This window comes from Dipodomys spectabilis, unplaced genomic scaffold (assembly GCF_019054845.1).
Source record: "Dipodomys spectabilis isolate Male_0828 unplaced genomic scaffold, ASM1905484v1 ptg000081l, whole genome shotgun sequence".
Classification (NCBI taxonomy): Eukaryota; Metazoa; Chordata; class Mammalia; order Rodentia; family Heteromyidae; genus Dipodomys; species Dipodomys spectabilis.
This window is the reverse complement of record NW_024870758.1, coordinates 17377373-17404511: the sequence shown is the minus strand read 5'-3', so window position 1 is coordinate 17404511 and position 27139 is coordinate 17377373. Positions and strand designations below refer to the sequence as shown.

General features: G+C 38.6%; 1 protein-coding gene across 2 annotated transcripts; it reads left to right on the top strand.

Annotated features, from left to right (window-relative positions):
- Positions 1-1132: 1132 nt before the first annotated feature.
- Arl5a (ADP ribosylation factor like GTPase 5A) lies at positions 1133-27139 on the top strand. 2 transcript variants are annotated; one of them, XM_042683525.1, is made up of 6 exons: positions 1133-1393; positions 16041-16101; positions 16554-16701; positions 19352-19435; positions 22677-22828; positions 25755-27139. In XM_042683525.1, exons 1-6 carry the CDS (start codon positions 1348-1350, stop codon positions 25801-25803), a joined length of 540 nt encoding a protein of 179 aa, XP_042539459.1. In that variant the 5' UTR covers positions 1133-1347; the 3' UTR covers positions 25804-27139. The 2 variants fall into 2 exon arrangements, with proteins under 2 accessions (XP_042539459.1, XP_042539460.1); XM_042683526.1 differs by lacking the exon at positions 1133-1393 and adding an exon at positions 15903-15922.

Below are 27139 nucleotides of genomic sequence, written 5' to 3'. Positions count from 1 at the left end.
CTGACGGAACAAGAACTCTGATTTTCGAGCCAACGATTCACTTACATCCTAATTGCCAACTAGATGTCCCACCTTGGAGGTTTGATTACAAGCAGCTATGACATTTGCATAGCATGGGACACAGCTGTTCAAAGTGAATAGGCAAGAATACTGGAAGCGCAGGGATTATTTGGCCATCTATTTAGTAAGCAAGTGACGCTTGGAATGTAGCGTGAGAGTTGGAAAAGACATTTGGAATGGTATTGTGATGAATGAGTATGGGTCTAAAGTTTTAAACTCTGGACCAGTTAGTTACTTTTTGCCTTGGCCGCTGAAAGTTTAAAAACAAGGGGAACACTTGATTAAAACTATTGCTCTGGTCAAGGTTGACCTGAGCATATAGAAAGATGAACGAGGTAGGAGCCTAGAGGTGCAAATACAATGATAAGATTAAAGATTACCAAAATAAAACCTCTGTTTTCAGCTGGGAGTCAAAGGGCAACAGGTGGGAAAGATAAAGATCTGAAGCTTTCCTGGAATGTCAAGTCATCCAGGGTCAAGACAAGGAGAATTTTGGAAGGGTGTGCATGTAAGGCCTAGAGAAAGACACAGGAGTGTGTGTGTGTGTGTGTGTGTGTGTGTGTGTGTGTGTGTGTGTGTGTACTTGCACTCAGGGCTTGGAAGCTGTCCTTGAGCTTTTGTGCTCAAGGCTAGTTAAAGCACTTGAGGCAAAGCTCCATTTAGTGATTAATTGGAGTCTCAACGACTTTCCTACCAAGGTTGGCTTCAAACGGTTACACTCAGATCTCAGCCTCCGGAGTAGCTAGGATTACAGGTAGGCACAGTTTTATACATTTGCATTTCGGTTTTGTGGAGGTCATTCAGATAGAACGTAAAAAGCTCAGCGAGAACCCAACCCGCAGACCTCAAAGCTTAGATAGATCCAAGACACAGCCCCACCTCTACAACTAGCCTGATTATGCAAATGAGCGAGGTCCACAGGGATGCCCCATCCTAAGCTCCGCCCAATCGGCCTCGCGCCTGCGCACTCTCGCCCTCCTCTTGGCCGCCGCCGCAGCCGCCAGGAAAGAGCTGGGGGTGGACGGTGGCCCGCGAGGCTCGTCGCAGACAACGCGGCGGCGATGTCCGCGAGCCAGGCGAGCGCCGCGGCGGCAGCGGCGGGGCCTCGCGCGCGGCAGGGCGGCCTGGGCTTTGGCCTCCCTCCGGTTCCCTGGAAGCGGGCCGGTGAGCAGCAACGCGGGAGCGGCAGCAGCAGAGGCGGAGGCCCCGGCGCGCGTCTGTCTCCTTCGGCCTGAGCCCGGGGCGGCCGGGCGGCGCGGGGGACTGGAGGGGGTCCGCTGCCCGAGGATGGGAATTCTCTTCACCAGGATATGGAGACTGTTCAATCACCAGGGTGAGGGGCTCGGGGCCGCGGCCCGCCGGGCCGGGGAGGGGAGGGGGGTCCGCCCGGACCGCGCTGTACGGGTGGGGGCTCGGGACACTTCCGGAGTGCGGGCGGCGCGGGTGCGGGCCCGGGACCCCGCCGGCCCTCCACTCGCGGTCTGGCGGGGTGGCTCGGGACCCGCCGCTCTTTGTCCCAGGGCAGCGTCCGAGGCAGTCGGAGTCTGCCACGAACCCATTGCTCGGATTTCGCGCCCCGGAGTGGAAAAAAGGCCGCCACGTCCAACGTCCGGACGTGGCCTGGGCCGGGCCTGTCTCTTCTGGCTTCCTTCTTCCAGCTTGGAGGAATGCCGGGGTCACCCGGCCATGGGGGTGGGGGGAGAGGGGAGGTCGTAGGTTACGGCCCTAGTCACCGCTGAGCCAGCGAGGGTTGCAGAATGCGGAAAACCCGGCAGCACTCTGGACCGGGCCGGGTACACCTCCGGGCCGGGAGCCGGCCTCACCCCCCCCCCCCCTCGGCGGGGAGGGCCTGCCAGCCTCCTGCGGCTTCCTGCGGGGTGATGGGTTTCTTTCAGTTTTATGTGTTGTTATAGATCATCTTAAGGTTAGGCTTAAGGTCATTAGCCTACCTGAGTGGGTCATTAGAGGGTTTTTCTTGTTTTTGTTTTTCTTTTTGGCTGTTAAAAAGGGTTAGAGTCTCACTGGAAGCTTTAAAAACCATCCTATCCTGTATTAGTTCACCTGAGGTCACTAGCAAGTTACTGAGTATAAAGGTATTTTGTAGGGATGCTGACATTTATATAAATGCAAACGATTGTTTCGAGATACAAAATTGGTTACAAAATGCATGTGTAAAACTGGGGAAAAAGTAGTTTTAACCAAAACTGGGTATTTATTACAATGCAGTGTAGTATACTTCTCAGGTTCGGCTATTCAACGTACTTCCTGTCAATAAAAGCAACTCTCCATCCTCCTTCAGGATGGAGCCGCCCCTCGTAAAGAGATAGGGGAGGCAGCACCAATGGACCCTTATGTTTTAGTTAAATTAAAGACTATAGTTTAGATCACGTGGTGCTAAGTGGAATTTTTCATAAAGTGAGAAAACCAGTTCTAATCAGCACTGTCTGTGCCTGTGTGCGTCCAGAAAGGGAGAGTGGGAACCATTCACTAACCTCTGTGAGCTTATGTGTACTCAGCTACAACACAGGGGATTTGTGGAGCCTACTCATTTTGAAACCTTAATCTCTAGGTTTTAAGTATTCAAACTTGCTGCAAAACGGATAGTGCTGACAGTAGATAAGGCCTATCCTAGTCTTAATTTCCATATATTAAAACAATTTCTTTAGTGAAGCTAGTGTTCTATCTTTACTATAGGGTTTGCTTTTTAATTGAGCTCTGGTACTGACAGGAAGGTAAGATGTCTCTACTTTGTGGTTTGAATGAATGATAAAATTGTTTCTGTTAACTTAAGAATGAATTAGAGCTTTTCCAACAGTTACTTGCTAGTAGTAAATAACAAGAAAATGCATTGATCACTAATGGTCACATTCTTGTAACCTGTGTTCTGTGGTCATTTAAACTGGTCATTTACTTTGTTAGGAAATAACTAGTAAGGAATTGGTGAAGTCAAATTCTAGAAAGTTACCTCTCAATATTGGGAAAGAGCAAGTAAACCTTCTCTTCAGTTAAACAATGTGGTGGTCTAATCAGCAGTCATTTTTCTGATTATTGGACATGCAAACTAGATATATTTTAGATGTTTTATTTTACCTTAGCGGGAAATTCAGGACACATTCCTATATTTTTTTTGTTTTTATTTTTATTTATTTCACAGAGACACTTGGGAAGGAGGCTTGAAGGATTTTGCCATATCTCTGTTTTGAAACGTCTTTTCAGTTAGGCATAATATTACTGCACAGTAGCGAGGTGCATTGGCTTAGGCTGTAATCCTAGATACTCAGAGGCTGAGATGTAAGGATCACAGTTCGAAGCCAGCCTGTGCAGGAAAGTCCAGGAGACTATAATCTCCACTTAAGCACCAAAAAAGCTAGAAGTGGACCTGTGGCTCATAGATTGCTGTTGTTCAGCACAAAACCTCAAGGACAATGCATAGGCCCTAAGTTCAAGTCCCAGAACTGCCACCAAAAAGTTTTTTTTTTTTTTTAAATTATTTCATTTTGAAAGCCAATTGCTTCCTTCACAAACTAGAAAAGCCAAAAGTTATATTTACATAAGGGATTCAATTAATACAGCATTCTAATAGATACTGTAATTTATATCATCTTTTTTTTTAAAAAAAAAGTTTCAACAGTTCTTTATTTAAATAGTCATTTATTCCCTCTCTGAAAAGAGGTAGAGGAACTTTCCCAGGCTATACAGCTGTTACATGGCAGACTCTGGCAAGGCAAAATAACAAAGGTATGTGGTGCTGGTTATTGGTCTCCTGACCTAATTTCCCCCCCTATTTTTCTGTTCAAAGTCTTTTGTAGCTACACTGTAAATCTTTAACTTTGGGACTTAGAAGACTTAATGACTTTTCATATATATATATAGAAGAGCCTTTTGTCAGTGATTTACTAAAACCAACAAAACCCAGCAATTTTTAGCTCCTGTTTTAGGTGGTGGAAATAAGGCTGGGAACAAAACAGACAAATCCCCCTGCCCTTAAGGAGCTTCCCTTGCAAGTTGTGGGGAAGTTCACTTTTATTGGCTTTTGCAAGGTTCAGCTCAGAGTGTTTCAGAAGATGGGCTAATTTAACCTTTACTTGGATGATTAACTCTTCACAGATTTCCATTTTACCAGGCAAGGAAACAAAGGTAGTTTTTTTTTTTTTTTTTGGGTCCAGTCGTGGGGCCTGAACTCTGGGCCTGGGCGCTGTCCCTCAGCTCTTCAGCTCAAGGCTAGCGCTCTACCACTTGAGCCACAGCGCCACTTCCGGCTTTTTTCTTTTTGCTTATGTGGTGCTGAGGAATCGAACCCAGGGCCTCGAGCATGCAAGGCAAGCGCTCTACCACTGAGCCACCTTCCCAGCCCCAGGTAGTTTTTTTTTAACTCCATAAATTAAAAGTACCTTGGATTACACGTGCGCGCTCGCACACACACACACACGGAAACATTAGGTAATTTTTTTAACTCCATAAATTAAAAGTACCTACACATATACACACACACACACACATTTTAACTCCATAAATTAAAAGTACCTACACACACACACACACACACACACACACACACACACACACACACACACACACACACACACACACACACACACACACACGGAAACATTAGGTAATTTTTTTTAACTCCATAAATTAAAAGTACCTACGCATACACACACACATTTTAACTCCATAAATTAAAAGTACCTACACACACACACACACACCAGCTTTCTTTGTCTAAGGATTCCTGTTAGATAAAATGAGGAACTTTCTGACACTGGTGTGAATAAGAAAAGGTTGTGAATTTCCTTATTGGTAGCCTTCATATTCCTCCTCTGATTAGTTCTTGGAAAGGGAGTTAGAGATTATAAGTGAGTGCCAAGGAAGATGTCTGTGCCGTGCAGACTGGCCTAGGGAAGTTACTCCGGCTTATATAGCTTATGTAATTTTAGTGAATTCAAACATGCAGAAGAGTACATGTGGAAGCTGATATCACAAAGAGTAGACTATACCATTTGTCAGTATATGGCCTCTTGGTTCCGAATGAACTTTTTTACATACTCTGAAAATGAAGCTGAGTCCTTAAAATACTTTTCTTTTGCCAGCTGGCATGGAGTTAGGCTCTATCAATAGACAGCAGTGGAGGAACATTGCAGGAGGACAGGTTTTTCTTTATGGTTATGGTTACCATATGCTCTGCTGACAGGCTCTTTGTGAACACACCTCACCAGTGCTGGGCTCTTGAACCTCCCCCAAACCTACCTCACCCCGAAACTGGTTTTCCTCAGAACCTAGAGAGGGGATTTCTAGTAAGTTCCGGATACCCCACCACCACACCTGCTTGGCCTTTTAGTGAACCATGTCTGACCTCCAACACCCTTCCTTCTGAGTCCTGAGAGACTGCGAGAGGAGCCCGTCTCACCCAGGGATGAGGCTTCTTGTTTGCCATTCCTTGACTTTTTTTTCTTACTAGCAAATCTCATTCCAGTCCCCTATAATGCATACTTTCTTTATATTAAACTCCACAAGTTCAAATGATTGTTTATGTCTCCTGATTGGCTCTCTAATTTTGTCATGTGTAAGTATTATTTTTTCTTTAAGAAAAAAATTTATTTTTCCCCCTGAAAATTTATTACTGTTGCTATAAATAACAAGTTTATTTTCAGTTTTTTAAAAAATTGATGATACTTAAGTTTTGAAAATTGACTTTTCAATCCAAATGGCTCCATCACATATCTCCTTCCAGATCTTTACATCTTCTAGGTCTGATTTGTTTACTAAATGATACATTATTTTTATTTATTCTTGCCAGCTCTGGAGCTTGAATTGAAGGCCTGGGTGCACGGTCCCTGAGCCTCTGTGCTCAAGGCTAGTACTCTGCCACTTGAGCCACAGCGCCCCTTCTTGTTTTTTCTGAGTAGTTAATATTAGAGGTAAGAGTTTCAGGGGCTTTCCTGGCCAGGCTAGCTTCCAACCAGATCTCAGCCTCTTGAGTAGTGGCCACTGGTGCCCAAAGATACATTATTTACCACAGACTTTCACACTCTGTGCTGAGGACTGAGGGAACAATAGTGAACATGATGAATCCGTTTTTTGCTCTAAAACTCGGTAAGGCTTAGTGGTCATTTGCATATGAGATGAGAATGTAGAAGCAAAGTGACGCCCAATTTTTTTGCTTCTGTGTTTTCTGACTTTGTATAATTCATAAGGCCTCCAGAATAATACTTTAAAAAATTAGATTTACTGCCGTGTTCAAATGTATATACATATGTATTTGCCTTTTTTTATTTTGGTGTTTTTGAGACTAGATGACATTGTTTATTTCAGCTTGCCTTCAAACTTTTGGTTGTTCTGTTTTTGCCCCCTGAAATTACAGGCATGTGAATTCATGCTTAGCTGAATTCATGCTTAGCTGAAAGGAACTGCCTGAGTGTGTAAAAAGAAAATAAAAGAAAAGAGAAATGAGAAAAATAAGGATTATTGTGACAAAACAACTGATTGGTAAACCAAAGCCTAAATGATAAATCAGAATTCCATCAAAGCATATAACAGTATGTAGTTGTTTTGGCTTATATGAGTAATTGCAGGAATGCTGTAGCACAGATAATGTAAAAGAAAAATCATAGTAAGCATGAAACTTGTTATAATTCACATGTATCAAATAGTTGAGATGACTGAAAATTCAATTAATGTTTTTCCATAGAAACTTCTTTGAGTGGCCATGTTTTACTTTGGTGTGCATTTGTCTGGAAGGACATTTTAACACTTTTCAGGCTACAGATTTGTGTTTATTGATATAGAGTCTTGTTTCATCTTCATGAGGAAAAGTACAGGCCAGCGTGGTGAAAGAACATAAGAATATTAGGCGTTAACTTAGTATTACAAAGTGTGAATAATCAAGAAATTGACTAGTTGGCACCTTTATCTTTGAACCCATTACACAATCAATTAATTTCATAGTTCTCATTGTGATTCACATGCTGTAGTTTAGATTTAGAAGGCTATTGAAAATAATCATTGATACTGTCTTGTAAACACTTTTTCTCCTCTCCTGCTAGCAGAAACCAATCTTGGGACCAATGGTCCAGCCTCCGGTAGAAGTTGGAAATGAGTGTTAGGCCAGGGTAAGGAGGTGATGATTCTCTGGATCATGGATTCTTCATTGGAATGGCCCTCCAGAAAGATCTTTGTTCCAAGCAGGTGGCTCTTCAGAGATTTCCTAGGTTCTATATGTTTGAAGTTTCTTCCTTTTTCTTTTTGAAGTATTTTTAACCTTTAAAAAAAACTCTTGTACATTTTCTTGATTGACTTTAGAAATCAGAGTTGGTATATTTGCACATTCATGTCTGTAGTTGACATAGGAATTGCTCATATGTTTAAAGTTGGGTAGGCAGGTGAGCAGGTTGGTCTTCAGGTAGAGAATGGTATGAGCAAAGTGAATTGGAAAACTATGAGACTTTGGGAACCAAGTAGAGATTTGGGTTAAAACTAACCCTTCTTTGTCATGTCTGTCCTTTTTCACCATGTTTCTACTCTTAACTTCTTTTTCCTTGTCTACTTTATCTGTCAACATGGTACATAGGCAGAAGGATACATGGCTTTTTGTTTTAGACTGAATATTTCGGGTCCGCACCTACCTTGTTGTATCTGCTGTACCCCATTAGCTATTTACCTACTGGGATTTCCAGTCATTCCTTGTCTTGTTGGGTAACATTTCTTTCCTTGTATGAATTCAATAGCTAATTGATTCATTACTTCAACCTTTTTTCCCTATTATTATAAAGGTGATGTTCAGAGGGTTACAGTTATGTGATTTAGGTAAAGAGTACATTGCTTTGGGGATGATGTCACCCCTTTCTTTGCTTCTTTCCAGCTTTTCCCTCCTGTCCCTGCCTACAAGTTGTAAACTTCATTTTCCACAGTGTGTAGTGAGTACCACTGCTGTATTGATTACTTTGTGTGTGGGGGTGGGGTGGGGGGAACGCAGGTGTGGTGGTCATAGGGTTTGAACTCAGGGTCTGTGCCCTGTCCTGTCCCTGAGCTCTTTTGCTCAAGGCTGGTACTCTACACTTTGAGCCACAGCTCTATTTCCAGTTTTTGAGGGGTTAATGGGAGGTAAGAGTCACTTAGGGTCTTTTCTGCCAGGCTGGCTTTGAACCACAATCCTCAGATCCTAGCCTAAGTAGCTAGGATTACAGGCATGAGCTTTGATTGATTGCTTTTTTTTATCATCAACTCTGATATCCTTCTTTGTTATTTTTCCATCATGCCACACATGGATTCTCATACTGTGTTATTTTCCATATTTTCTGTCTGCAGTGGTTTTTTTTTTTTTTCCCTAAGCACTGTTGAAAAAAGACAAAAATTAAAAAGGTTACACTTTTATCCACCATAGGTTATGGTATCTGATTTCAGTTTTCTGGTTGTCTGGTTCATTCTGTATGGTGGCTTCTTTTAAGAAGAGGCATCTTGAAACTGTCAGTACCTTTCCTCAGCAGGCAGTCAGCTTATGATATGAAATCTTTCTCGTATGAGCCTCTTCTGCCATCTTCCTTATTCCTCCTGTGTCTCTTATCTGTAAAATAATGGTTCAGTTTAGAACAGGTTTACCTTGCTTGTCACATTCTTTTCAGACAATAGAAAATCTGCCTGTTATTTTATTATTTGATAGATTCAGATCAAATTCTTTTTTCTTTTTTTTAAAATTTTTGCCTAGCTAGGTCTTCCTAACTAATTAGGAAAAGTCATAAGTTTAGAATCAGGCTTAGGGACATAGCTAAAAACAAATATCTACCTTGACCTATACCAGATGAGGATTTTTCTTTCTTTTTTTTTTTTTTTTTTTTAAATTTGAAAGCTAATCCTAGAAGGCTCCACTGATAATGTGCTGCTCTTGAAACTCCTTTTAGAATTTCTTCGGAGATAATTTTTTAATCTTTTTTAAGGAATTATACCTCATTTAACAATAAATAGTACTTATTTGAGGTACTTTTTCTTCATAACAAAAACAAATAAATCCCTTCTTTAAAATCAAATTAGGGGGCTGGGAAGGTGGCTCAGTGGTAGAGCACTTGCCTTGCCTGAGGCCCTAGGTTTGATTCCTCAGCACCACATAAGGAAAAAGAAAAAAGCCGGAAGTGGCGCTGTGGCTCAAGTGGTAGAGCACTAGCCTTGAGCTGAAGAGCTGAGGGACAGCGCCCAGGCCCAGAGTACAAGCCCCACAACTGGACCCCCCCCAAAAAAATTGTGGATAAAATCAAATTAGGGCTGGGAAGGTAGCTCAGTGGTAGAGTGCTTGACTTGCATGCATGAGGCCCTGGGTTCAATTCCTCTGCACCACATAAGTAGAATAAAAGCCAAAAGTGGCGCTGTGGCTCAAGTGGTAGGGCACTAGCCTTGAGCTGAAGAGCTGAGGGACAGTGCTCAGGCCCAGAGTTCAGGCCCACGACCGGACCCCCCCCCCCCAAAAAAAAAATAAATAAAATCAAATTAATCTTCAAGCTGGGCACCAGTGGCTCATGCCTGTAATTCTAGCTACTCAGGAAGTTGAAATCTGAGGATTGCTATTTGAAGTCAGCCCCAAGCAGGAAAGTCAATAAGAGTCTACGTTATTGCCAAGAAAACTACCAAAAAGCTGGAAGTAGAGCTGTTGCTCAACTGGTAGAGTACCAACCTTGAGCAGAAAAGTTCAGGGACAGTACCTAAGCCCTGCATTCTAACTCCAGACTGGCAGGTACACACAAATTACCTTCAAAGACGAAAGGATTTGCCACCATTGAAGGTATTCAGAATTTTATATCTTAGGTTTTGAAAGCAATTACAGCAGAATAGTGGAAAAAAAATCATAGTGTTGTTAACATAAGTGTTTATCCTCCTTAAGCCATTAAGCAACATGTAAGAAACATTTGTCTTATATTTAGAGATCTCTATGTACTTTGTTTATACACACACACACACACACACACCACACACACACACACACACACACATTTCTATTGTTATAAGGGTACCATTTCTTTCATTGGGCAGAGTCAATGTGTTTTCCTCATGAGTTTTGGCAAGTGTAACTTTTGTCCTGTCCCTAATATATGCTATTATTATAAAGTGTATTCCTGGAACACTTTAGCTGACATTTTAAGAAGGCACTGATTAAAAATTAGTAACCATCTGAGAAACTTCTGGCTGTACAGGTAGTTACATTAATAAAATTGAAGAGACGTGTCATTGTAAATTGGGGGCATAGAAAAATGGGTAGAAAGATAGAATTACCATGCTGTTTAGAAACTTTCTAATAGGAAAAAACCTGCACTGTTGAAGGCGTGGCTGTATTGTAAAGATGAGATTTATTGTGTATCACAGCCTATAATATTCCCTAGGTTGGAATTCCTTCCTCCTGAAATGAAGATTTTATTTTAATTAATTTATTTTTGTTGGTAGGGATTGAGCCCAGGGCCTGGGCTCTGTCCCTAAACTCTTTTCCTTAAGGCTGGTGCTCTACTACTTTGAGCCATAGCTTCACTTCTGGTTTTCTTGTGGTTAATTGGAGATGAGAGTCTCATGGACTTTCTTGCCAGGGCTGACTTTGAATCATGATTCTCAGATCACACCCTTCTAAGAGGCTAGGACAGGTGTGAGCCACCATTGCCTAACAAATGATCTGATTTTAAATGAGTCATGCTACATAATTTTTCTCAGGGAAAGATGGTCATCGATGCTATATGTTTAATAAAAAATAGAGATACATCTTGGGATGGAGCTGATAGATGTTAGTACTTAATATGGCTTATATGTGTTAGGTCAGAGTGAAACAATCACACTTCTTTTTTTTTATTTTTATTTTTTTTATTTAATTTAATTTTATTTGTGAACATACTGTACAGAGGAGTTACAGTTACATGGGCAGGATAATGCGTACATTTCTTACCAAGCATTGCAACCTCCTCCTTTGTTTACCCTTCACATCCCTTCCCAGCCTCCCCCCTCCCCCCCTAATCCCAATCCTCCTTCCCCCCCTCCCCCCCTTCCCCCCCCCCCCCCCCCCCCCCCCCCCCCGCACCAACGTTGTAAAGCTCGTTTTGGACATGACAACTTGTACTTCTTATTGTTGCAACAGGTCCACCTGTATCCTTAAACAACTGGTTTTTCCCCATCTCCTCCACAAGTTATACTGACATCAAATATAGTGAAAGCAGGGGTTATACTGTGGGGGAGGGACATACAAAGCAACAAAGAGATAATCTTATAAATGTGTTAGAAACACATGCATGAAAGAAAAAAAACATTAAAATACACATCTAAGGGTTCATTTTCCTGACATCACATTATCTGACCTTTTCCGCTTGACTCATACATATACTAGATATTACAAATAAGGGAAATCATGGGACCTACGTTTCTTTGGGCCTGGCTTACTTCACTTAATATAATTTTTTCCAAGTTTTTCCATTTCCTAACAAATGGGGCAATGTCATTCTTTCTGATGGAGGCATAGAATTCCATTGTGTATATATACCACATTTTCTTGATCCATTCATCTACTGAGGGGCATCTGGGTTGGTTCCATATCTTAGCTATGGTAAATAATGCTGCAATAAACATAGTTGTGCTGGTAGCTTTAGTGTGGTCTTGTTTGTAAACATTAGGGTAAATGCCCAAAAGTGGGATTGCTGGGTCATAGGGGAGCTCTATGTGAAGTCTTTTGAGGAACCTCCATACTGCTTTCCAAAGTGGTTGAACAAGTTTACATTCCCACCAACAATGAAGTAAGGTTCCTTTCTGTCCACATCCCCTCCAGCATCTGTTGTTGTTAGAGTTCTTGATTTTTGCCGTTCTAACTGGAGTGAGGTGATATCTCAATGTTGTTTTGATTTGCATTTCTTTTATGGCTAGGGATGTTGAACATTTCTTCATGTGTCTATTGGCCATCCTTCTTTCTTCTTCAGAGAAGTTTCTCTTTAAGTCTTTCGCCCACTTATTTATTGGGCAGTTGTTTCTTTGAGGATTTGTTGTTGGGGGGTTTAATTTTTTGAGTTCCAAGTATATTTTAGATATGAGACCCTTGTCCATTGTATGGCTAGTAAAGATCTTCTCCCAATCCATGGGCTTTCTATTGATCTTGCTAGCTATGTCATTTGCCCTGCAGAAGCTCTGCAAGTTTATGCAATCCCATTTGTCCAACCTTTCTTTGATTTGTTGTGTTTCCGGGTCTCTATTCAGAAAATTTCGGCCTGAGCCAAGGAGACCTAGGGTTTCTCCTATTCCATCCTGTAATGTTTTCAGAGTGTCTGCTTTGACTTCAAGGTCTTTGATCCATTTGGAGTTGATTCTGGTGCACGGTGATATATAAGGATCTAGCTTAAGTTTTCTACATGTGGTTAACCAATTTTGCCAGCACCATTTACTGAAGAGGTTGTCTTTCTTCCATTCTATTGTTTTAGCTCCCTTATCGAAGATTAGATGGCTATAGGTCTGTAGGTTCATTTCTGGGTTTTCAATTCTATTCCATTGGTCCTGAGGTCTGTTCTTATGCCAATACCAAGCTGTTTTGATTACTATGGCTTTATAGTAGAGTTTGAAGTTTGGTATTGATATTCCTCCAGCAGTGTTCTTTCCATTCAGGAGCGTTTTTGCTATTCGGGGTCTTTTATTGTTCCATATGAATTTTTGGATTGCCTCTTATATTTCCTTGAAGAATGAGGTTGGAATTTGGATAGGTATTGCGTTGAATTTGTAGATAGCCTTGGGAAGTATTGCCATTTTCACGATGTTAATCTTTCCAATCCAGGAGCATGGGAGGTTTTGCCATTTTTTAAGTTCTGTGTTGATTTCCTTTTTCAAGATTTTAAAGTTTTCATCATAGAGGTCCTTCACTTCTTTAGTTAAGTCAATTCCTAGGTATTTTATTTTTTGTGGGGCTATTACAAATGGAGTTGCTTTCCTAATTTCAGCCACACTTTTCTCATTGTTGGCATACAGAAAAGCCATTGATTTTGGGGGGTTAATTTTATAACCTGCTACAATCACACTTCTTAAACAGTTTTATTCTGTTCCGTCTATGACATCTCTTAACTCCCTTAACAGGTTTTCTACCTATTACTAACCTTTCAACAGCTACAACATTGTTATTCCACCCTGTTCATCTCTAAACATGAATAGAATGGGCTCTGGGTTTTAAAAATGATACTGAAGGGGCTGGGAAGGTGACTCAGTGGTAGAGCGCTTGCCTTGCATGCTCGAGGCCCTGGATTCAATTCCTTAGCACCACATAAGCAAAAAGAAAAAAGCCGGAAGTGGCGCTGTGGCTCAAGTGGTAGAGCGCTAGCCTTGAGCTGAAGAGCTGAGGGACAGCGCCCAGGCCCAGAGTTCAGGCCCCACGACCGGACCCAAAAAAAAAAAAAATGATACTGAAAAGCCTGTATGAGGGAACAGTACTTGCCTTGTGCCAGGAAGAGTAGTTGTCACCAGGAGTGTACAGGCCAACATGTTATAAACGGTTGAGCGGTGCTATTTTAAGCTGAGATTAGTGCACATAGAAATAATGGTGGTAAGTGGTATACAAGAAGTGTTGTAGGAAGGCAAAAGAAAAGTAATTTCTCATGGAAAATGGGACCTTAAAAGATGATTACAGGGCTGGTAAGGTGGCTCAGTGGTAGAGTGCTTGCCTTGCATGCATGAGGCCCTGGGTTCAATTCCTCAGCACCAATCAGGAAGTGTGCTGTGGCTCAAATGGTAGAGTGCTAGCCTTGACCTGAAGAGCTGAGGGACAGCGCTCAGGCCCAGAGTTTATGCCCCATGACCGATCAAAAACAAAAAGATGAATAGAAATTCCCTGCTCCTGCCATGAGTAGAAGTTGAAGAAACATCTGTTGTTGAGTGTATACCCTGAAGGGAAGCATGACTTGAACTGGTAATAGTAATGAGAGATAAAGCTGAACCCACTCAATTGTGAAAATCAAATAAGAGTGGCATTATCAGCTCTGTAGTGCAGAAAAAAATATTGTAGAAACAGAAGATGGATTTGAGAGAGACTAGGGAAAAGGATCAAAAAAAGAGTTGGGAAGGACTTCACCTAAAAAAGTAGGCAGTAGGTAGTTTTTTTGTTTTGTTTTGTTTTGTTTTGGTGGTGGCTTCTGTCCCTCAGCTTTTCAGCTCAAGGCTAGCACTGTACCACGTGAGCCATTGTACCACTTCCAGCTTTTTCTGCTTATGTGTTGGTGAGGAATTGAACCCACGGTCTCGTGTATGCAAGGTAAGCACTCTGCCATTGAGCCATCTTCCCAGTCCCTAGTTTTTTGAGATAGAATTAATGGAAGTTGTTAACAAAAAGATGTTGGGATGAATTTAGGAGGAATTTGGGAGCACAGTGTAGAAACTGTTTTGGTGGTAGGCATTCCGGTGTGCTATCCTAATTGTTATACTATACTGAAAGATATTTCCAGCCTGGGGGCTGGAAATGTGGCTTAGTGGTAGAGTGCTTGCCTAGCATGAAGCCCTGGGTTTGATTCCTCAGTACTACATAAACAGAAAAAGTCAGAAGTAGCACCGTGGCTTGCTTAAGTGGTAGAGTGCTAGCCTTGAACAAAAAGAAGCTTAGGACAGTACCCAGGCCCTGAGTTCAAGCCCCAGGACTGGCAAAAGAAAAAAAAAAAGATAGTGTTTCCTCTTATTATTTTACAGCAAAGAAATAAGGCCTTATAGTTAAATTTATTAATACATAGAATCAATATGCATTAGTAATTACAATTTCTTAAGAGAAAGAATCTTGGGGTCAAAGAAGTAATTGCTATAGTCACATAATCTTTGAGTTAATTTGTGATACAGTCAGTAATATATTACTATTTTTCATGGTTCTGTTATTTGACTGACCGCAGCCAGAAAGCTGTACCTTGGGAACTTAATTTTCATTACAGTCAGATGGCGGCTGGAACTATAGAGGCATCTAAAGCTTCAAGCATGCTGCATGTGCTAGATAGTTTCTTTATTCTTGGGTCTAGCGTGTCAGCTGGAATGGCTAAAACTGGGGAGGCTGGCTTTTGAGAGGCCAGCCAATTTTTTCTTACCATAAAATCTAACCATCCTAGCTTTCCTCACTTGACTGCACAGAATCTTGGACTTTATAATGTCTGTTCACCCTCGGTGGGAATTGTCTAAAACCACCAGGTGGCAAATATGTGATTTCTTTATCATTTAGGCTCAGAAATAAAACATCATTACTTCTTGCTACTTTCTGTGAGTTAAAAGTGAGTGTTGGCATCAGCTCAGCATCAAGAGGAGGGTATATCCAAGACCATGACTATGTAAGAATTGTCTTTGGAGACTAGCTTCCTCCACACACTGCTGTCTTTAGGATATGATTTTACACTCTGGAAATAGATGAATACCAAGGTGCCATAGTGACATATGAAGTAGGTAAATCCTGGAGAACACGAAGAGAAGGCAGTTAAAAACAAAGTAATAGTCAGGTCTACTCGTAGTGTAGTATAACCAGTATAATCGTAACTGTCTACAAATAAGTGAATTTCTGACTCGAACTTTAGGTATCAAGTGTATATATGTGAGATCGATGAATAGGAAAGAAAAACAATGCTCTTTGTAGTGTGTAACTATCATTCGTACATTTAAACCGTCGAACCATGGTAACATGACAGATCTAAGGATCTGTAGCTATGGTAGCAATGATTCCTCTTTGACTTGTGTGGCATCATAGTCTCTTCAATTTTCTTCCAGTCTCCTGACAGTCTGGTAGAAAGAATATAGTGCTTCTGGCTGCCTCCAGAGGTTGCTGGAAAGAGAAGAGGTCTCTGTGTAGAATGAGGAGAACAAGGGAAATGAGCATAATAGCACAATTCTGCTGGTATTCTTTAGTTCTAAGACGGTAAGATATGCCATAAAGTGAATTTACTGTACTAAGATGGGGCAAAGACAAATCTTTTGGGTGTGTCTATGTTTCTTTAAGGTATTTTCTTTAATTAAATTTGTTTTTTATATTTCAGAGCACAAAGTTATCATTGTTGGGTTGGATAATGCAGGGAAAACAACCATTCTTTACCAATTGTAAGTATTAACTACCTTAAAAATTAGTTGTTTTCAGTTACTTTTTCTGCCAGGTGATATTTGATAAATGAAAGCAAAACAATTTATGTGGAAGTTTCTCTGTACGAAAGCAAGTTGACCATAAACCAGAAGCCAAATTTAACTAAATCTTTATAGAAACAACTAGACATTTATGATATTGAGCATGTTGTTCAGTTGTTTTGTACTAATGCTTTTTTGCTTTGGGAGAGGTGAAAAATATTTGTTTATTGACTTTTCTGGAATGATCTAGATTATTACTCAATTCCAGTTCCAGTTCTTTTAAGTCTTAATTTGCTCATGATATGAGTTAGTGGGAAAGGGATAATTTGCTAAAAATATAAAAAGTCAGGTTGCTTTGTTTCTCAGCTAAAAATGCTTAAACAAGCTAGCTCCCTTACAGATTATAATATATATATATGATTTTTTTCCAGTTCTATGAACGAAGTTGTACATACATCACCTACAATAGGAAGTAATGTAGAAGAGATAGTGATCAATAATACACGTTTCTTAATGTGGGATATTGGTGGCCAAGAATCTCTTCGTTCTTCCTGGAATACTTACTATACTAACACAGAGGTAATGTTTCTTAATATGCTAAATCTTCTATGAACAGTATTCTGTAAATCTTTAGATTTGAAACTTTTAATCTTTCAAAAATATAAGTATTTTGATATATTGAGTTTAAGCATAGTAGAATATTTGATTTGGTATTATAGTATTGCATTTCTGGAAGGAAAATTACTAGTTGATTAGTCTGATTGTGTCATTGGTTTTAGACTGTGTTTTCATAATGACTTCCATCTCACAGTTTGTAATTTTATTTCTTATATTTGCTAAGGGGGGGCGGAATTTAGTTAAATGAGAGAAGACTCTTAAGGTTTTGAATCTTATCCAATTGTACTGTGCATTTTTTATGCGACACAGAGTATTTTTTCTTTTGGTTCTAAAGCATTTTAGACACAATCTTATGTTTGTATTTACATGTTTCTTCCCAGGAGAGGGTTTTAGGCGTATTCATTTATATACCTATAAAGTGAAGGGGCTGTAGCAATTGTTTCTTAGTGCTGATCATACTCTAAAAGTGTAAGGCTCACTTTAAATCACTAAGTAACAAGGATATATAACGGTCTGATAACCATTAAGAATTTAATTATAATTTTTGGAAAAGAAGAGATGTATATAATGATGAAGATACTAAATTATACAATACCTTGGAAAGTAATAGCTGTATTAAAATGCTTTGGAACAGAATGCATATGTAGTAATAAAGCCACTTAGTACACTAGCTGTTTTCTTATCCACTTGCCTCTGGATATTGAAATCCAACAGTAATTTGTTGGAAACAAATTAAGTAACTTTTAAAAAGTAAATAACTGGGAGCCAGAAGCTTGTACTTGGAATCCTAACTACTCAGAAAGTTGAGACTTGAGGATCACGATTTGAAGTCAGCTGGGACAGGACAGTCTTATCTCTTATCTCCAATTAACTACCCCCCCCACCCCCCCCACCCCCAAAAAAAAAGCCAAAGGTGGTAGAGTTCTAGACTTGACCAGAAAAGATCAAAAATAGGTCTAGGGTTCAGGCTCCAGGACCAGCACAAAAGGGAAGGAAAGAGGAAGGATTTTTTTTCTTGCCAGGCCTGGGGCTTGAACTCAGGGCTTGGGTGCTGTCCTGAGCTGCTTTTGCTCAAGGCTAGCACTCTACCACTTGAGCCACAGCACCACTTAACTTCTAGCTTTTTCTGTTTATGTGGTACTGAGGAATCGAACCCATGCTAGGCAAGTACGCTACCACTAAGCCACATTCCCAGCCCAGTAGGAAGGATCTTAATGATAGGCATTAACTTAGGCATTACAGATTAATTTACCACTGTTTCCCTCTTTTTTTATAGTGCTCTTAGAATTGAGGATCTTTCATTGTGTCTTCTACCAGTCTCTTCCTTGGGTTAAGAAAGAGCTCTACTTTCAGGAAACAGATTTAAATTACACAAGAGACAGTTTGTTTTTTAATTTAAAAGATTTCACAAGGAAGAATTTAAGAATGTAAACTAGCTCTGGTAGAAAGGATGTCTCTTGGTATTTACCGAATTGCATAAAACAGTTTTAGATACTGTCCAGATTTGGAGTATAACGAGCTGTTATGTAGTTAGATATATTATTTACTTTTTTTAAATTTCAGTGGAGTCATCAGCTTGGTTTCAGTCTGTAACATTTTAATGGATTCAAAATAAATTATATACATAGACATTATTATAAAAAAAAGCAACCATTTGATTTAACTGTCACATTACTTATATTCATGTCCTTTTCAGTTTTCAAATGGATATCAGTAAGAAATATATGCCTGGAAGTAACTTAATCTTAGGACTGTAACTTTTTTTTTCTTATGATAAGGTAATTTTTTTCTTTTTATTCTTTTTTCTTTTTTTTATTGTGAAAATACTGTATAGAGGGGTTACAATTACATGGGCAAGATAATGAGTACATTTCTTATCAAGCATTGTTGCCTCCTCCTTTGTTTCCCCTTCCCATCCCATCCTCCCCCCACACCCCCCTTTTAAAGGTTTTTTTTTGGGGGGGGGTCCGGTCGTGGGGCCTGAACTCTGGGCCTGGGCGCTGTCCCTCAGCTCTTCAGCTCAAGGCTAGCGCTCTACCACCTGAGCCACAGTGCCACTTCTGGCGTTTTTCTTTTTTTGCTTATGTGGTGCTGAGGAATCGAACCCAGGGCCTCATGTATGCGCTCTACCACTGAGCCACCTTCCCAGCCGGTAATTTTTTTCTTTATAGTGCAAACAGCTGGTTATAGGTCCATTAGTATTTAAGACTAGTTTAGAAAACAAATGTATTCTGTTTTGATTAAAATGTTAGCATCATGTTATTTTATTTTCCTTAAAAGTCAGTAAATATATTTGACTTAGACATGGATGAAACCTTTAGACTTTATACTCCGTAGCAACTATCAATGGTTTTCAAGTAATACCATAAGATTCTAATGTCTTGGTAGGCATGTAGACTCATGCCTGTAATTCTAGCCTTCAGAAGACTGAAGCATGAGGTTCTGGAGTTTGAGAGTAACCTGGGTTATTTTGTTGAGATTCTGTCTCCAAAAAAACTGTAAACAAAACAAAAATAAGAAAAAAGGATTTTAATCTTGTGGTACTAGAAGCCTTTACAGATTTTCAAATGCAAAATTATGTAATCACTCTTTTTGTGTGTGATCTTTTTAGTTTGTAATAGTTGTTGTGGACAGTACAGACAGAGAGAGGATTTCTGTAACTAGAGAAGAACTCTATAAAATGTTAGCCCATGAGGTAAGTCATCTTTTTACCTTAGATACTGGGGGAAGGAAATGAGAATTTGCATCACATTTGTTCTTCCCAATTTCTCATGGGGGTGCTATTTCAGAATTTAAAAGAAACATTAGTTCTAAACATCCAAATCTAAACTTTTTGTCAAATGATCCAACTTTTCTAAAACTTCACATATGAGGCTTGGAGAAACAAACTTATAACTATAAATGGCATACAGAAGTTGCTAGTATATATCTCTTGAATTTGCTATTCATCTCGAGTAAAAAAGTGTGTCATTTTAAGAATAGATATCTTCAGTACTTAAGTGTTTAAAATGGTTCATGTACAAAAGATCATGTTTGCCTTAAACATTGACATCTTGCTCTGTCAATTTGATGGATTGTCTTAGTCCAGTATATTTTCTGCTGATTTCATAAAATAGGTAAAATAGATTTACTAAAGCTAAATCAAGATCACTAAATAAAATTTGAACCTTTTCAATGTAAAAAAAAATTAAATTCAGAGTTTTATTTTGGAGACCCTTAAATAAATGGCTTTATTGTGTTTTCATATTTTTGGCTTAGGGATTTCTCCAAATAATTTCAAAATTAATGCTGATTACTTATAAATAAAGTAGCATATAGTATATATGCTAACTTGTGTTAGAGGTTTGTTCTTTAAATAATACCAGCATTTGCAAGCCTGACCTATAAAAGACTTGAGCAGCACTAGGAAGAGTTGTTGAAACCTAACAGGATAGGAATTCAATCCCATGGAAAATCCATTTACTTAGTGGCTCAGTCACATATCAACTACCAATGATGGTCCATTTTCCATTTAGGATAAGAGAGAAAAATAGTTAATGTCCTTGATAATGACTCAGTGCAAGTTATAATCAATTTCAAAATTTTTGGCCTTTTATAGAGCTACATGAATGAATTATAGTTGAAACTCATAATATTAAAATGATTAACATTTAGAAATTTTCCTTCCTGAACCTGTTATTCAAGAACTGTCAGCTGTGTAGCATTAACAGCTGCCATCCTGAAGAGGGCACTGTAACTAAAAGTCAGGCCTTCAAATAGTTGGACAAGGATTGTCAATTTTTTTGGCCTATAAAATGTTTTACATAATCATTTTAACTAAGAAATTTATATATTTTTCTAATAAAAAGATTGAGAAAGTCATCAAAACCATATTCAAACAAAGAATCATGTATGGAACAGTATCAATTTGTTCTCACTGATTTTTTTGGTTGTGCTAGTGCTGGTATTGGAGTGGTCTCTGGGCTTAGAGCGCTTGATTGGCTTTTATTATCAATGCTGGGGCTCTGTTGCTTGAGCTATGCCTCTGGTTTCAGCTTTTTGCTGGAGAAAAAAGTCTCAATTGTGTCTGGTTGGGCTGCCTTTGAACCTCAATCCTCAGTTCTCAGCTTCCTGAGTAGTTAAAGATTATAGGTGTGCTTGCTTGGATTCTTTCTTAAACACAAATATATACAATTAAGATCACAATCTCTAAGCAAAACCCTGGATTCAATCCTCAGCACTGCATAAAAATGAAGAAAGACAACATTTAACACAGTTGAGAAGATTTACAAGCACAACAACAGAACATTAGTTTTGTCAATATTGCTCTCTATATAAGTAAAATTTTATGGGACTTTAATTTATCAGTTCTAGTCTTCATGGTTTTGTGGCCTAAGAAAAATAAATATAATTTAGTTCTTGTACTTATTCTCAAAATTGTACATAAACTTTAAAAAATATTTACCTGCATGCATTTTTATCAGGAAAAGGGTGGTAACTTTGACTTGCTATCCAGTAAGTTTTGTCTTCGGCTTTAAAAAAAAGTTTTGGGGTGAACACAGTGGGCTAGAAAGAGACTAGGAACCTTTGGCCTATTCTAGGAATAAAACCTACCAGTCATCTTGTGATATGTATAGTTCCTATATTTGGAAAGGGGTTAACTGTGGTGGATATCTTGCTCAGATCAGGTTTACAATGAATGTTAAATTATAAAAAAACAAATTCAGAAAGTTGAAAGAACTTTTCTGAGAGTCATAGCATAGAAGTGTTAGAACTTAATATCTAACTGGGGAAATTTGATAGGTTTATTGCCCATCTAAGATGACTGTTACTCAAATTTATGAAATCTTCATGGCAAGGCCTCTGAGGTTTGAAGATGAGTACAGTTGAATTAGGATAGTGTTTCTCAACTGAGAATTAAGCACTAAAACTCTTAAGATAAACATATGTAATGAATTCACTTATTGCCTGTGCATTTAGAAGATATTAGCTATATCCACTGTTGGAAGACATGCAGTGTAGCCATGGTAATCACTTTTTATAGAACTTTGTTCTTTTGCGGAACCCTGGTTGCTAAAAGCTGGTTTAGGAGATTGGAGGGTGGGCAATGTATGCAGTTAAATGATTTGAATAATGTGGAGATAAGACTGCTCAAAATGGTTCAGAACAGTAGATAGATGATCAATTAAAGCAGCATATTTAAGCCAGCAAGGTAGCACATGTCTGTGGTCCCAGTGCTCAGGAGGATTGGGTTTGAAAGCATACTAGGTTACCTAGTGAAACCTTGTCTAAATAAATAAGTACATAAAATCAATAAAATAAAGCAGAATATTAGATAATGAGTAATGTTAAGTCAGAAAATGCAAAGTAAAATAGAAGAGTATAAGTCGGGTAGAGTTTTGGCAAGCCTTTGAGAACTAGATAATAAAGAGCTACTTTTTATTGGCCATGAAGCTTACATCTTGTATTTGAATATATGAAATACAAGGTACAATAAAAATGATAAATTTGTAAGTTCATACACTTACATATTTAAAGTTTGTTCAATTTTAAGTTGGCCTCTCCAAGCCTATGAGCTGTGACTTGGTTTAGGTAGAATAATTAAAGAAATTCTGAACAGAGGCTGGGTCTGCTAGTGGAGGTAAGATGATTGCTTTCTGAAAACAGCTGGCAAATAATTGTGAGACCTTTTTGAAAAGTAAACTAAAGCACAAAGGACTGGAGATAGAGATCAAGTACAAGATTCTAAGTTCAGTTTGAAACCCAACACTGCTGAAAGAGGAAAAAAAAACCAACATTATAAGCAGGCATAGTTGGGTGGGGTGCTGGTGGCTGAGAATAGAGTTTAAAAAATAAAAATAGATTCTAGTTTACTATGATTATGGAAAATTTGTTAGTTAAATTGGAAAATAAGTAGGAAAATATATTCTCATTAGAAGTTTTGTTTGCTTTCATAGGACCTACGAAAAGCTGGATTGCTGATTTTTGCTAATAAACAAGATGTTAAAGAATGCATGACTGTAGCAGAAATCTCCCAGTTTTTGAAGCTAACTTCCATTAAGGATCACCAGTGGCATATCCAGGCATGCTGTGCTCTTACCGGCGAGGGGTAAGAAGTCTTCCCCTTAGGTAACATGTATTTAGTCTAAAAATGTATTTCTTAAAATCACTTAAGTATTTAGAGGGGAGTTGTGTAACAGTTGAAGTCTACAGAGATTTCTTTTAGAATGATTCTGCAAATACTAAGACACAGCATAAATATAATACACATAAATCCCAACTAATACATATAAAGATGATGCAGTTTCTGAAGGAGCTCTTTGAGAGTTTGAAAAGTCAGGAAATGCCTGTTGTGTTGATGGAACTTAAGAATTAACCATTGCTAAGCATGTCCTATCTCTGGAGTGCTTTCCATACAATGTCTTAGTTAATCCTTACGACTACCCTACAGGATAATTGTTCTTACTCTTATTTTATGCATAAAAAAGCCAAAAGATGAAAAGACTCAAACCTAATATAGTGATACTCGCTGTTTATTGTATCACTGTTATCTGAAGGAAATCATTGCTGTGTGTTTGGTTCATGGGTAGACTGCTTGCCTAGCAAATGCAAGGCCCTGGGTTCAGCCTCCAGCACTGGGAAAGAAAAGTTATATGGCATGTGAATCCTTAGCTCTAGAGAGAGGTGTTGGAAAACGGGTAAGTATACCTACAGTAAGGTTTTGCCTGAGTCTAGTGCCAAGAGGTGAAAGTATTTCAAAGTAAAAGTAATGGATAGTTCAATTAAATGTTTATTGAGTTTAATAAAGAGTGAGTAAATTCAATGAAGCAGTTAATCAGAACAAATTTTATGTATTGGGAAAGTGGGCACAGGATGGTGAGTTTAAAAGGGAAGTGGATTTTAGGATAGCATCTCTAAATGCTTTTAAGTATGACAAGAAGAGAAGGGAGAGATTAAACAAAGGAAATTTCATCTGGATAAAAGCTATAAGGAACTGGGCACTGGTGGCTCAGACCTGTAATTTCAGCTATTGGGGAGACTGAGAGCTGAGGATTGTGGTTGGAAGCCAGTTCCAGCAGGCAAAGTTGAGAGTTTCTTGTCTTGAATTAACCAACAAAAAAAGGAAGTGGAAGTACAGGGGTGGCTTCTAGTGGTAGAATGCCACCTTGAGTGGAAGGGCCAAATTTCAAGCTCCTGTATGGAAGGGGAGGGGAAAAATAAATGGAAGAGCAAAGTTTCTGTTGTTATTTTTGAAAAATATGACAGATCTATATGTATTTAAAAGCAAGAATAAACAATTAGAGACAAGGATTCTATAAAGAGTTTTAAGTTTTAGGCTGAAATTCTTGGTGTATTTTGAAAGGGCAGAAATAAATGGGGTAAATGAGAAATTCTTACCTTTTCTACACCATGATGAAAGGTGAACAAATATTAATGAGTTCTCAAAACTGAATCTTAGTGAAGTAGAAGACTTGGTTTTCATTTTGATCAGCATTTAGACTCCGATGGTTCAAGAGCACACACTCTGGAGGCTGGCCTCACTGTTCCTCCTAATTTGCCACTGCTAACCTGGGTTTCACTAACATGGAAAGATTTTGATCTTACTATTAAGAAGACTGAAGTAATGGCTGTTAAATGATTAGTACATTTTCTAGGTAAGGGCTGCTCATTTAACAGTTTGGAGTTAAATTACCTAGTTCTTAATTTTATTATTTCGAACTATTCCCTATTAGTAATAAGAGAAAAACAAAAGCCACTCCAAATAGACATTTGTTTCTCTCATTGTCACTGACTTTTAATGATAACATTATTTGACTCTACTTGACTCCAAAAAATTTGAGATTTAAAAAATAAATTTTATCATGGTCTTTTCATGTCTACAAAAGCTCATATTAGATATTCATTAATAGTAGTTAACCCTTGATTTTGTTGTAACATATGTTTATAGCCATTACCTTCTTGCTAAACATTTGTGGGGTTTTCTTGCTGTTTATATCATAATGAACATTCTTTTTAGTATTTGGTTTAGTTCAGTTACCTGTCATTCAGCAGTAACTGGTTTAAGTAATATATTTTATTGCCTTCAAATTTTTATATCCAAGTATAAAATACGTATGTATAAACTCAATAACACTACTATAATAAAGTATTTTTTTGGTGTGTGTGTCCAGTCGTGGGGCCTGAACTCTGCGCCTGGGCGCTGTCCCTCAGCTCTTCAGCTCAAGGCTAGCGCTCTACCACTTGAGCCATAGCACCACTTCCAGCTTTTTTTTTTTTTCTGCTCATGTGGTGCTGAGGAATCGAACCAAGGGCCTCATGCATGCAAGGCAAGCGCTCCACCACTGAGCCACCTTCTCAGCCCCTTAAAGTATTTTTTGAAAGGAAAATTTTGTTACCTGATTTTATTTTAAGGTTACATTTCTAGAATTAGCAAAAGTGTTAGAGTGTTGGTATTTTTAATATTTTTGACATGTATGGGTCAGGCAGTATTTAAGGCTGAGTGTGTTTGTGTATTTGAGGTTTTGTGTTTGTGGTACTGGGACTTGGCTTGTTAGGCAGCTGCTCTGTCACTTGAATGCTTTCTTCATCCTGGCATTAGAGCTACAGTAGAACCAAAAGTAGATGTACGGGGTATAAAAGTGTGGCTTCAAAAAGCCGGGCGCTGGTGGCTCACGCCTATAATCCTAGCTACTCAGGAGGCAGAGATCTGAGGATCGCAGCTCAAAGCCAGCCCGGGCAGGAAAGTCGGTGAGACTCTTATCTCCAATAAACCACTAGAAAACCGAAAGTGTCACGGTGGCTTAAGTGGTGGAGTGCTCGCCTTGACTGAAGAGCACTGGGACAGTGCCCAAGCCCAGAGTTCAAGCCCCATGACCGACCAAAAAAAAGAGTGTGGCTTCCCTGTCATAGTGTCAGAATTGAATGTTACTGATTTTTTTTTAAGTCCTTGTTCAGGTTAATGAAAAATGTCTTAGTTTGTAGGCTGTAGCATTTTTAGTTCTGATTTTAATCATAACATTTGGTTTTCTTTCTAGATTATGCCAAGGACTTGAGTGGATGATGTCACGACTCAAGATTAGATGATCTCTACTGTCCTCTTCTCATGAACTTTGTATAAATGAAGTGCTGGACTTTACCTGAAAGCTGCAAAAATTAATGGTTTAGATATATTTATAATAAACTTTCAAACTTTTTCTATAAGAAGAAAATTAAGACCACTTATTTGAAAACAAAGATGAAGTTTCACCTTCTAATTTTCTTTCTCATTATTTCCTTCCAAAGTATGTTATTAAACTGTGATTGACATTTTTCTCAATGAATCCTTTCAGGACATTGTAGAGCCTGTGGTAAGTACAAAGGGAGAGGAAGACATTTTGAACTTTTAAGAGATTTATTATCAGTATAATACTCCCTAGTTGATTTTACTCTCTTCTTGTTCCATTGTGTTAAAATACAAATCACAGATGCTGTTTCCAATTTTTTTAATGTAATACTACTTAGGAAAAGTATTTTGTTTAGGGCTGTGTATGTATGTATACCTCAAATTCAGGTTAATGTCTTGATTTATATTCTGTAGAAAAGAAAATAACACAAAAATTAATATTCTTGGATAAGTACTGGCCTTGGTATTCAGAGCCATTTTGTACTTTTCCCTGTGTTCTCTGTATTGTACTAACCAGCTTTCCCAAATCATTGAGCTGCTCTTAAAAAAAACAAGAACCCTTGATATTGTGTACCTGCTTTTTGTTGATCAACAATACATGGAAACATGTAATCCAACCAAGAGGAATATCAGTCAGAGTCTTGGCTTAGTGTTACTAATGGGCAGAATTGCACAGTAAGCAATTACCAGGTTATTCCTTTTGTTCGTTCTTACACCATCTGAATTACAGAATGAACTTTTAATTAGCCAGTCATAATTGTGATTAAAACTACCAAGTTTTTTTCCTGATTACAAGCTATTGTCTATCCATGTCTATCCAGAAAGGTAGACTTCTATAAATATTATTAAATAGTTTAACTGCAGTCTTTTTTTTATTATTAAGCTAGATGTCAAGCAGTTAAAATGGATTTGTGAGTATAAGGCATCTGCCAAGCAACATTGATCATTTCTTATTTCACAAATTTCTTATTTTAGTAGTTGGGATAGTTTGAGACTTTTTTGTTCCTTTAAGTTTTCTTGTATCTTCTGTAATACAAATGCAATGTTTAACAACTGTAAAATATGAATGTTTTTGAATGATTTTAAGAATTTGATTGAAAAGTTGACTGACTTGTTATTTGTACTAGGAAATAAGTTGAACCCAAACACTTTTTATATTTGCTTAGCGTTTTTTTCTTTTTTTAATCTGAAAGTTGAACTTCTGTTATGACTAGAAATAGAATTATCCTATATTAAAACATACACTTGAATAATCTA

What these genes read in the sequence shown, in the direction of transcription:
- Arl5a (XM_042683525.1), top strand. Translation starts at nt 1,348, where the DNA reads ATGGGAATTCTCTTCACCAGGATATGGAGACTGTTCAATCACCAGG. An exon ending in CTTACTATACTAACACAGAG is followed by an intron (nt 16,702 to 19,351) that starts GTAATGTTTCTT and finishes TGATCTTTTTAG; the next exon opens with TTTGTAATAGTTGTTGTGGA. An exon ending in TGTGCTCTTACCGGCGAGGG is followed by an intron (nt 22,829 to 25,754) that starts GTAAGAAGTCTT and finishes TTTTCTTTCTAG; the next exon opens with ATTATGCCAAGGACTTGAGT.